The following is a 12,673-nucleotide window of genomic DNA, read 5'->3' on the forward strand; positions in this document are numbered from 1 at the left end:
TGAGTTCTTCTGTAAATTAAATGTGCCTATTCACAGCAGGTTATGGGGAGAAAACATTTTCTGAACGTCACGTGCCAATGTAAAAATTGGGTTTTTGGATATAAATATAAACTTGATCGAAAAAAAATGCATGTATTGTCTAACATGATGTCCTAGGAGTGTCATCTGATGAAGATTGTCAAAGGTTAGTGCTTAATTATAGCTGTATATCTGTTTTTGTGATGGCTATCCGTGCTTGGAAAATAGCTTTTTTTTTTTGCTAAGGTGCTATGCTAAAATAATCTAATGTTTTGCTTTCACCGTAAAGCCTTTTTGAAATCGGACAATGTGATTGGATTAACGAGTAGAGTATCTTTAAAATGCCGTATAATACTTGAATTTTAATTTTGAGATTATTTTGTTTTGAATTTCGCGCCGTGCTATCTCACTGGTTGTTGTCCAACCAATCCCTTTAGCGGGATTTTATCCTCTAGAAAACACTCTGAAGTTTCTAAAACTGTTTGAATGATGTCTGTGAGTATAACAGAATTCATATGGCAGGCAAAAATCTGAGAAAATCTAACCAGGAAGTGGGAAATCTGGTGCTTATAGTCCTTTCAAGTCATTGCCTATTGAACATACAGTGATTTAGGGTTCATTTTGCACTTCCTAAGGCTTCCACTAGATGTCAACAGTCTTTAGAAAGTTGTTTGAGGCGTCTATGGTGAACAGAGAGCAAACAGAGGAAGTTGAAAGTTGTTGACTCAGGAAAGGACATGAGTTCATTGGCACGCATTCACGTGAAATGTAGCTGTGTTCCAAAACGTTTTTCAAGACACTGGAATCGTCCGGTTGGAATATTATTGAAGGTCTAAGTTAAAAAGGCCCTAAAGATTGATGCTATACAACATTTGACATGTTTGAACGACCGTAAATATATAACTTTTTTGACTTTTCGTCATGACATTTTGGCCACGCTTCCTACACTTGGAGTAGCTTACTGAGCACGCAAACAACAAGGAGCTATTTGGACATAAATTATGGACTTTATCGAACAAAATAACATTTATTGTGGACCTGGGATTCCTGATGAAGATCATCAAAGGTAAGTGAATATTTCTAATGCTATTTATGATTTTAGATGACTCCAAAATGGCGGGTATCTGTATTGCTTGATGTCTTTTTCTGAGCGCAGTACTCAGATTATTGCAAAGTGTGCTTTCCCCGTGAAGCTTTTTTGAAATCTGTCACAGCGGTTGCATAAAGGAGATGTTCATCTATAATTCTTTGAATAACAGTTTAATATTTTATCAATGTTTATGATGAGTATTTTTGTAAATTGTTGTGCTGATTCACCGGCAGTACTGGATGGAAAATTATGGCTGTGTGCTTTTTCTTGTGTTGGAACTGTACTAACATAATCTAACTTTATGCTTTTGCCGTAAAGCCTTTTTGAAATCAGACAATGTAGTTACATTAAGGAGACGTGTATCTTTAAAATGGTGTAAAATAGTCGAATGTTTGAGAACTTTGAATTATGACATTTTGTGGTTTTGAATTTGGTGCTCTGATTTTTCACTGGCTGTTGAATAGTGTGAACCGTGGGTGTCCCACCTCCCCAAGAGAGGTTAAACCATAATAAAAACATAAAACACGTAGTTACGTTCTAGCTGCGGGTCCAGTTCTGACATTATGTATAGGTCTAACTGAGGCGACTCCGAATCCCAAGTTTCGGCTTGATAGGTCAGTTGGAGCCCGAGCAGTGACCTTCATTGGTGCTGAAAATCTACATTTTCCGTGCGTTGCTACGGGGTCCTTAAATGAGCTATCGGACAGAAACGTTGGGGTCCGTCTCTATGGGCTGAGGCGGTTTCAATGCACCTAGTCTTCTCACTCTGGGACTTTTCTAAATGTCATCATTTTCGTGATGGTCAAAATGAATTGAAGTTAATGCAAATGTACGAGGGTGTTTCTCAGTCTGAGAACCGTCTAGAGCCACATAACTCACCGTGAACTATTGACTTGAGCTTAATAACCGGTTTCTAAAGTTTCAGAGCTCTAGGTCTGACGGTTCTTTGATAGTTTGAACAAAGGTAACTATTGCAGGCTCTGTGTGTCTGTAAGCACCACACTATGTCACTAAGTCCTTGCTGTGTGTGTGTGTGTGAGCTTTTCTTGGAAATCTGATGGGAGAAATGACTGATTTACAGTTCATGAGGGTTACCTAGTTACACATATGAAGTTTTGGAAAGATGTGACTTTTTTAACCCTTCGAAACAGCCCCTATGACCCCAATTTAAGGCACTTCCGGTTGGCACAGGAAGCTGAAAGTAAACACATATCCTCATTGGGGTAGGCGTTTACAGAATCCTGAGTTTTAAGTCTTTACGTTAAGAACTGACTGATTTACACAGGGTTGAATGAGTGTGTGTTATTTCATAAAATCACAGAAATCTCACAGAGCTCCGAAACCCGCCTTAACGGATTCGTCTCAACATGCCGCAACTGGATCTGTAACTTAAAAAAAAAAAAAAAAACACATTTCTTTGAGCATCATCAATTGTACATTGTACGGTTTCTCTTAAATTACGATAGATAAATGTCTGGTTCTTTTTTCCTGACACCGTAGGTTTATGTACTTTGACGTGAAGCGGTCAAATTAGCACTCTATTTTGATCTTTAATCCCAGAAAAATGGCCTTAACTCAAAAGGCGTTGAGGCCTCGACGCCATCTTGTTCAGGGCTAACTGCCCATTATCCCAAACCTATGCTCACCAAGTTTTATCTTCGAAGTCTTATCTGTTTAGGAGAAATGGCCATGTCGTGATTGGTGATGTTTTGTACATTTGCAATAAGATTCCATTCGACATCTGCTGGAATTTACCGGGACAGCGGAACAATGACCAAAATTTCAACATTTTATGTCCGAGAGACTTCGTTCGATGACTTCCCGGAAGATCTGGCCCCGGTGCACGGCCCGCCGCCGTCCGCGAATGGAACGTCTAGTAAGGGACCGTACATTTGCAATATGGAGTTTCTCATCTATCATACAGCAAATGCCAAAAAGTGCCCTTCGTGTATGTAAACATCTGACTTCAAATGTAACTCTCTCCGCTCTGTCTCCGATTCCACAGATTGCACAGGCGACTCTCTGGCCATAGCTAACCACACACAAGCTGCTTTACAAAACAAAAAATAATAGCAATATTAAGTTTAATAGAGAAACATCAGTCCAGCTATGTTTTTCTCTCCCTTGAGTACAGAAAGGTTTTTTGTATATGTAGTCTCGGTCAACCCTCGCCACATCGCCAGGTTCTGTAGCCACATTGGACATCATGTGACTGAGGCGTCTGTAGAACGTTGATGACTATGGCAATGACATGACCAAGTGACGGCGGTGCAACCCATACTGCTTTGACAATAATTTGCGGTACCATCTCTCTCTCTCTCTCTCTCTCTCTCTCTCTCTCTCTCTCTCTCTCTCTCTCTCTCTCTCTCTCTCTCTCTCTCTCTCTCTCTCTCTCTCTCTCTCTCTCTCTCTCTCTCTCTCTCTCTCTCTCTCTCTCTCTCTCTCTCTCTCTCTCTCGGTGTGTGTCAGTTTGTTTTGTATGTAATGTGTAGGAATTTACATGTCCAAATTATTGTTACGTATTCTTATTGTCATTCCTCTGCTGTTGGGAAGAGAACAGGATGTTATGCATCTGTTGGTAGGACAAGGCCCTGTATGATTGTACACATGGAAGTCCGTGATTTACGTTTACTAAAATTAAAGGGCTTTTACTTGACTACAACCACTGTTTTTGTCATTTGACAAAAACATGGCTAAGACTTAATGATATTTTAGTCAAAATGACAATACTAGTCTTAATCTAAGGAAGAGTGCCTTCACATACTGCCTCCGCCTCGTCTTGCTCCCTTTACCAGTCTCCATGACACTGATTGACTCTGACATATACACCCACACACTCAGAGAGACAAAAACATGAAATGGCAAACCTCTCTAAGGCAGAATTCAAATATTGATAAGTGCTTTGGAAGGCAGAAAATGTCTGACGAGATTCAGGCAATAAATCCAAGCCCAAAACATACTCAATATCCCCTGTGATCTCTCTCTCTCTCTCTCTCTCTCTCTCTCTCAAATGTTGTTATTTTCCTGACAGCATCTCATATTTTATGTCACACGAACAGCCCACACACATCGAGCGCCAGTATGTCTTCCATGCTGAACCCCCTAAAGCCTCCGTGCCCCCGGCAAACCGCCCCGACAACCCTGACCACGGCCGTCCTCATAACAGTCCTGACCCCTGCCTGACCCACGCTGCTGACACAGACACAGGTCTGTCCCCACTGGGAGATGATGACGGGGACAGCCAGTAGCAGAAGGTGCGCAGTAAATCCGAAGGCCAGGAGTGACTCATTTTTGTGTCGTGTTGGGTCATTGGTCCTGTATAGAAAATAGCAAGTCTAAGAACAGGCAGCAGTCTGTGTATCAGATAGACAGAGATAGCCAGTTCCAGGCTATACTGATCCACCAGGCAGACCCTCCTGAGGTAACAGGGAACAGAGAGATAGCTAGTTCCAGGCTACACTGATCCACCAGGCAGACCCTCCTGAGGTAACAGGTAACAGAGAGATAGCTAGCTCCAGGCTATACTGATCCACCAGGCAGACCCTCCTGAGGTAACAGGGAACAGAGAGATAGCTAGCTCCAGGCTATACTGATCCACCAGGCAGACCCTCCTGAGGTAACAGGGAACAGAGAGATAGCTAGCTCCAGGCTATACTGATCCACCAGGCAGACCCTCCTGAGGTAACAGGTAACAGAGAGATAGCTAGCTCCAGGCTATACTGATCCACCAGGCAGACCCTCCTGAGGTAACAGGGAACAGAGAGATAGCTAGCTCCAGGCTATACTGATCCACCAGGCAGACCCTCCTGAGGTAACAGGTAACAGTGAGTAAGGGGGGTTCTTCCGCCAACTCACCTTGCATTCATCCTTCGGGCTGTCACTCAGATGGACTACGGGCCCTGGATGGGCTTTAGTTGCTCTGTGGATGAGAGAAGGAGAGGGAAAGGGTCTATCAGGTTATGGACATGAGTGCAGACGTTTCAGAATGATAGCCAAGGGACGGTGCAAAACGGCGTGATCTACTTTAAATGAATAACTTTTTTTTGCATCTGCTGTAAACAAATAGATACATGTTTCAGACTATAGAGTATCAAAACAATTGCATAGTGACTAGTGACCTTCAGCTTCAAAGCCAAAGAATCAAGCAGCCGATCACTACACAGCAGAGTAGTACATAACTTGGTTCAGGTGGCCCTGAATGGCACCACATGCTGAAACACTGGTCATCTATATTCATTCAAATGTTGAGAGTATATATATATTTTTATAGTGTTGAACCTTCTTTATTTGTTTTTATACAGCAGTATAGTAACATCACCATACAGTATTATAGTAACATCACCATACAGTATTATAGTAATAGTATAGTAACATCACCATACAGTATTATAGTAATAATATAGTAACATCACCATACAGTATTATAGTAATAGTATAGTAACATCACCATACAGTATTATAGTAACATCACCATACAGTATTATAGTAATAGTATAGTAACATCACCATACAGTATTATAGTAACATCACCATACAGTATTATAGTAACATCACCATACAGTATTATAGTAATAGTATAGTAACATCACCATACAGTATTATAGTAATAGTATAGTAACATCACCATACAGTATTATAGTAATAGTATAGTAACATCACCATACAGTATTATAGTAACATCACCATACAGTATTATAGTAACATCACCATACAGTATTATAGTAATAGTATAGTAACATCACCATACAGTATTATAGTAATAGTATAGTAACATCACCATACAGTATTATAGTAACATCACCATACAGTATTATAGTAATAGTATAGTAACATCACCATACAGTATTATAGTAACATCACCATACAGTATTATAGTAATAGTATAGTAACATCACCATACAGTATTATAGTAACACCACCACTCTGACCATTTTACTCATCCTAACTGTGCTGCTGGCAACAATTTAATTATGCTTTTTGACAACGTTTACTGACACCGGCCATATTCAACTGGTGTTGAGCGTTTGTAAATTCATCAGTTATTCTGCGCTCTGGTACACTCAGAGGAGAGTGCTCTGAAATCGGAGTAGATAGCCAGAGCTACTTTACGAACGCACCCGAATGTCCATTGAGAACGCACAACGACTGTACCATTTAGCTAAGTATGACGGGAATAACGGCATTTTCTTCTGAAAACGTTGTGAAACCACGCCCATTTTCGTGAGGAATTGCATTATGGGCCCTAAAAGCACGGAAATAGTGTCCTCTGCTTGTATACTTCGTAATTTGGCAAATGTAGAACGACATCCGGGAACTTTTGTCGTACTAACTACATCCATACTATGACCAATAATCATACTATATACTCAGTTTACGTCACAAATAGTACGGGTAGTGCGGTTAGTATGAGTTTTGGAACACAGCTCTGGACTGACCCTGGTTCTCACCGCGCTATGCTAACCGCTAACACAGGCAGTATCACAGCCTTACACCCGCCGCCATCAGAAAAAGAGATGCAGGCAAAACCCAATGAGAGGAGACTGGCCTCGGTACTGATTACAACCGCTGTGGGGAAATACACAGACACATTGTGCTCCGGGAGGTCCCGGGAAGACATGGCAACGCTAGAGTCCAGCGGGTCTGTTGTTGTTGGGTCAGTGAAGATAATTCATTTTTAAAATTATTATTATTATTATTATTTTTTTTTATTAATGTTTATTTTGACAGGTAAGTCATATTGAGACTAGGGTCTCTTTTACAGATGAGCACTGCATATATACAACAAACACATACAATATACAACATTACAGACACATTTATCAACATAGAGGTCTCCGATAATGACTCTGAACTGACCAAGGGGGACCAGAACCTCTCAGTTCAGCTCTGGTAGTTGTTCCACATAAAGGGAGCGAAAAAAGCAGCTTTACCCAACTCTGTGCAGACAAACACAAACACACACACACACACACACACACACACACACACACACAAAGACACATACAAGATCACACCTGCGGGACAGGTACAGGATGGCAACAACAACTCTCCGAGTTACACCAGGAACGCACAATCCCTCCATCAGTGCTCAGACTGTCCGCAATAGGCTGAGAGAGGCTGGACTCAGGGCTTGTAGGCCTGTTGTAAGGCAGGTCCTCACCAGACATCACCGGCAACAACGTCGCCTATGGGCACAAACCCACCGTCGCTGGACCAGACTGGACTGGCAAAAAGTGCTCTTCACTTATGAGTCACGGTTTTGTCTCACCAGGGGTGATGGTCGGATTTGCGTTTATCGTCGAATGAATGAGCATTACACCGAGGCCTGTACTCTGGAGCGGGATCGATTTGGAGGTGGAGGGTCCGTCATGGTCTGGGGCGGTGTGTCACAGCATTATCGGACTAAGCTTGTTGTCATTGCAGGCAATCTCAACGCTGTGCGTTACAGGGAAGACATCCTCCTCCCTCATGTGGTACCCTTCCTGCAGGCTCATCCTGACATGACCCTCCAGCATGACAATGCCACCAGCCATACTGCTCTTTCTGTGTGTGATTTCCTGCAAGACAGGAATGTCAGTGTTCTGCCATGGCCAGCGAAGAGAAATGTCCTGGAACTTGCAGGTGCCTTGGTGGAAGAGTGTGGTAACATCTCACAGCAAGAACTGGCAAATCTGGTGCAGTCCATGAGGAGGAGATGCACAGCAGTACTTAATGCAGCTGGTGGCCACACCAGATACTGACTGTTACTTTTGATTTTGACCCCCCCCCTCCCCTTTGTTCAGGGACACGTTATTCCATTTCTGTTAGTCACATGTCTGTGGAACTTGTTCAGTTTATGTGTCAGTTGTTGAATCTTATGTTCATACAAATATATACACATGTTAAGTTTGCTGAAAATAAACGCAGTTGACAGTGAGAGGACGTTTCTTTTTTGGCTGAGTTTACGTATACACAGACACAGACACAGACACACATTGCCTCCTTCATTGCACAGTGTACTATTGAAATACATGGCATAACTGTGTAAATGTTATGACGGTGTCAGCTCATCTATTATAAGTTATCAATTCATCATAAAGACAAAAATAATTTAACCTTCACATCTCTGTGACCCTTTACATGGCAGTCTTTCAAAGAGGTTCTGGAGGGACAACACCAAACTGTAAAGTCTAAAAGGAAATACCCATCTCTCCTCTCTGGAGATCATTTACAACAGTCTTCACACCTTCAGATCCATCTGTGTTGTATTGAGCTCTCACACTGATACAGTGTGTCATGGTGAAAACATGAATGTCTCCGCTGAGGGTGAGGTCGCCACACCGCTGGGCCCCCAACTCATATCACTCTGCCAGGCTGTACGCGCACACACACACACACAGACACACAGACACACACACACACACACACACACACACACACACACACACACACACACACACACACACACACACACACACACACACACACACACACACACACACACACACACACACACACAGTGCCAGCCTGCTGGAGCTGTAGGAGCCTCAGGGGGCAGGTTTTGGTTGGCTCCGCTCGGTCGACACGGTAACGCTGGGATGGAAAGGCGGGGAGCCGCGAGCGGGAAGGGGGGCGTAGGGGGAGGGGGTGGGCTACATCAAGAAGATTAAAAACGTCCCAGACTGTCTACGCTGACGCATGACTTACTCACCCAGCCACTACCCTGAATTCTCTCCTCTCAGAGTGTATAGATACAGAGAATATCCAACCAAGAGAGCTCAGGTGAAATTACAGTTTTTTTTCATGTTTTTTCTCTCCAGTTGTGCACACTTTGTCTGGCAATGAATGGGAAAAGGGTGCTTACGAAGGATTATACTATGTTCTCTTGTATCCCCTTAACAGACCAGAGAAAACACCAGATCTCTGATGTTTTTAATATCTTTACTCATCATCTCTCTCTCCAGAACACATCTGTAATGGCATATTAATGACTACATATGGATCCTGTTCTTCATCCTACTGAGAGTGGGAAAAATGTATTTTATATATAGGTTGCAATAGTAATTTTGTTGTGTGTGTGAGTGAGTGGGGGTGGGCATGTTTTGTATCAACACCCAAAAAATGTAAATTAATAATAATCCACATAATAATTCACATTTCCTGTTGCTGCAGGATTATTTGTCTGCTGTAAAAAAAAAAAACTGGTTTGAATTAAGATCCTGCTGTTACTGTGCTTCATACCTGCATCCTGCCTCGGCCCAGCACTGGTGGAGACATGTGGGAAGGGCATACTTAACACCACAAGATGTCTCTTCACTGGATGACTGTCAAATCCCATAGCATTACAGTTGATGAGGATAATTGTACGCTGCCCAAACATCAACACGACAAGTAGAGGAAATAGAGCAGAGAGACTAAGGCTCAGGGCTTTGGTACCAGGCACTCCACTGTCAATATATACTGGGCCTGCAGTAATGACAGTCAATATATACTGGGCCTGCAGTAATGACAGTCAATATATACTGGGCCTGCAGTAATGACAGTCAATATATACTGGGCCTGCAGTAATGACAGTCAATATATACTGGGCCTGCAGTAATGACAGTCAATATATACTGGGTCTGCAGTAATGCCAGTCAATATATACTGGGCCTGCAGTAATGACAGTCAATATATTCTGGGCCTGCAGTAATTACAGTCAATATATACTGGGCCTGCAGTAATGACAGTCAATATATACTGGGTCTGCAGTAATGCCAGTCAATATATACTGGGCCTGCAGTAATGACAGTCAATATATTCTGGGTCTGCAGTAATTACAGTCAATATATACTGGGTCTGCAGTAATTACAGTCAATATACACTGGGTCTGCAGTAATGACAGTCAATATACACTGGGTCTGCAGTAATGACAGTCAATATACACTGGGCCTGCAGTAATGACAGTCAATATGTACTGGGCCTGCAGTAATGACAGTGAATATATACTAGGTCTGCAGTAATGACAGTCAATATATACTGGGCCTGCAGTAATGACAGTCAATATATACTGGGCCTGCAGTAATGACAGTCAATATATACTGGGCCTGCAGTAATGACAGTCAATATATACTGGGCCTGCAGTAATGACAGTCAATATATACTGGGTCTGCAGTAATGACAGTCAATATACACTGGGTCTGCAGTAATTACAGTCAATATATACTGGGTCTGCAGTAATTACAGTCATTATATACTGGGCCTGCAGTAATGACAGTAAATATATACTGGGTCTGCAGTAATGACAGTCAATATACACAGGGTCTGCAGTAATTACAGTCAATATATACTGGGTCTGCAGTAATTACAGTCATTATATACTGTGTCTGCAGTAATTACAGTCAATATATACTGGGCCTGCAGTAATGACAGTCAATATATACTGGGTCTGCAGTAATTACAGTCATTATATACTGGGCCTGCAGTAATGACAGTAAATATATACTGGGCCTGCAGTAATGACAGTAAATATACACAGGGTCTGCAGTAATTACAGTCAATATATACTGGGTCTGCAGTAATTACAGTCATTATATACTGGGTCTGCAGTAATTACAGTCATTATATACTGGGCCTGCAGTAATGACAGTAAATATATACTGGGCCTGCAGTAATGACAGTAAATATATACTGGGCCTGCAGTAATGACAGTCACAGTGGCAGTGCACTCCCCTCTCTCGTGTTGATTCAGAAGGGCTGTCTCTCTCTTTCTCTCGTTCTCTCTACCCCCCTCAATCTCTCCCTCTCTCTGGAGAAAAACCTGTTTTTGACAAACAAATTTCCCAACATCCTCTGGTCCCCGAGCCAGTCAAGCTGAGTAGAATCATGGTAATTCACACTCACTCTGCTTAGCTTTTTGTTGCCCCACACACACACACAACACACAACACAACACACGTCTATCTCCGCACGCCGTCGTCAACAGACAATAAAACAGTAGGCTGCTGGCCTGAACCAGTGAGATTAAATTAGACTGATGAACTCATTAGAAAATAATGTGCTAATAAGGAAACACACAAGCCTGAGAAGGTATAGGGAATCAGGGAGCGACAGCTCAAACACTGAGCATTATAGAGACCAGGAAACAGTACGAATAATATCATGTCAACAGGGATCGACAGCTCAAACACTGAGCATTAAAGAGACCAAGAAACAGTACGAATAATATCATGTCAACAGGGAGCGACTGCTCAAACACTGAGCTATATGGGTCCCAAGAAACAAAGAGATCTGTTGAATCTGCCAATTAATCTTGATGATTGTACAGTCGTCTAAAATAAAGCACTAAATAAACTTCAGTTATGGCTGCTAGAATCCTGACTAGAACCAAAAAATGTGATCATATTACTCCAGTGCTAGCCTCTCTACACTGGCTTCCTGTTAAGGCAAGGGCTGATTTCAAGGTTTTACTGCTAACCTACAAAGCATTACATGGGCTTGCTCCTACCTATCTTTCCGATTTGGTCCTGCCGTACATACCTACACGTACGCTACGGTCACAAGATGCAGGCCTCCTAATTGTCTCTAGAATTTCTAAGCAAACAGCTGGAGGCAGGGCTTTCTCCTATAGAGCTCCATTTTTATGGAATGGTCTGCCTACCCATGTGAGAGACGCAGACTCGGTCTCAACCTTTAAGTCTCTATTGAAGACTCATCTCTTCAGTAGGTCCTATGATTGAGTGTAGTCTGGCCCAGGAGTGTGAAGGTGAACGGAAAGGCTCTGGAGCAACGAACCGCCCTTGCTGTCTCTGCCTGGCCGGTTCCCCTCTCTCCACTGGGATTCTCTGCCTCTAACCCCATTACAGGGGCTGAGTCATTGGCTTATTGGTGCTCTTCCATGCCGTCCCTAGGAGGGGTGCGTCACTTGAGTGGGTTGAGTCACTGACGTGGTTTTCCTGTCTGGGTTGGCGCCCCCCCTTGGGTTGTGCCGTGGCGGAGAGCTTTGTGGGCTATACTCGCCCTAGTCTCAGGATGGTAAGTTGGTGGTTGAAGATATCGCTCTCGTGGTGTGGGGGCTGTGCTTTGGCAAAGTGGGTGTGGTTATATCCTGCCTGTTTGGACCTGTCTGGGGATATCATCGGATGGGTCCACAGTGTCTCCTGACCCCTCCAGTATTTATGCTGCAGTAGTTTATGTGTCAGGGGGCTAGGGTCAGTCTGTTATATCTGGAGTATTTCTCCTGTCTTATCCGGTGTGCTGTGTGAATTTAAGTATGCTCTCTAACTCTCTCTCTCTTTCTCTCTCTCAGAGGACCTGAGCCCTAGGACCATGCCTCAGGACTACCAGGCATGATGACTCCTTGCTGTCCCCAGTCCACCTGGCCGTGCTGCTGCTCCAGTTTCAACTGTTCTGCCTGCAGCTATGGAACCCTGACCTGTTCACCGGACGTGCTACTTGTCCCAGACCTGCTGTTTTCAACTCTCTAGAGACAGCAGGAGCGGTAGAGATACTCTCAATGATCGGCTATGAAAAGCCAACTGACATTTACTCCTGAGATGCTGACCTGTTGCACCCTTGACAACTACTGTGATTATTATTATTTGACCA

The 12,673-nt window shown here is 43.0% G+C and overlaps 1 protein-coding gene across 1 annotated transcript in view; it reads right to left on the reverse strand.

Moving 5' to 3' along the window:
- The window catches only part of LOC106586892 (syntaxin-binding protein 5-like), a 252,842-nt gene that overhangs the window by 118,907 nt on the left and 121,262 nt on the right, over positions 1-12,673 (reverse strand). The window contains exon 6 of the mRNA XM_014174622.2: positions 4,964-5,027. Coding sequence (XP_014030097.1) covers positions 4,964-5,027 — 64 coding nt within the window. The remainder of the gene's footprint in view (positions 1-4,963; positions 5,028-12,673) is intronic.

The sequence above is a fragment of the Salmo salar genome, chromosome ssa25, assembly GCF_905237065.1.
Source record: "Salmo salar chromosome ssa25, Ssal_v3.1, whole genome shotgun sequence".
Classification (NCBI taxonomy): Eukaryota; Metazoa; Chordata; class Actinopteri; order Salmoniformes; family Salmonidae; genus Salmo; species Salmo salar.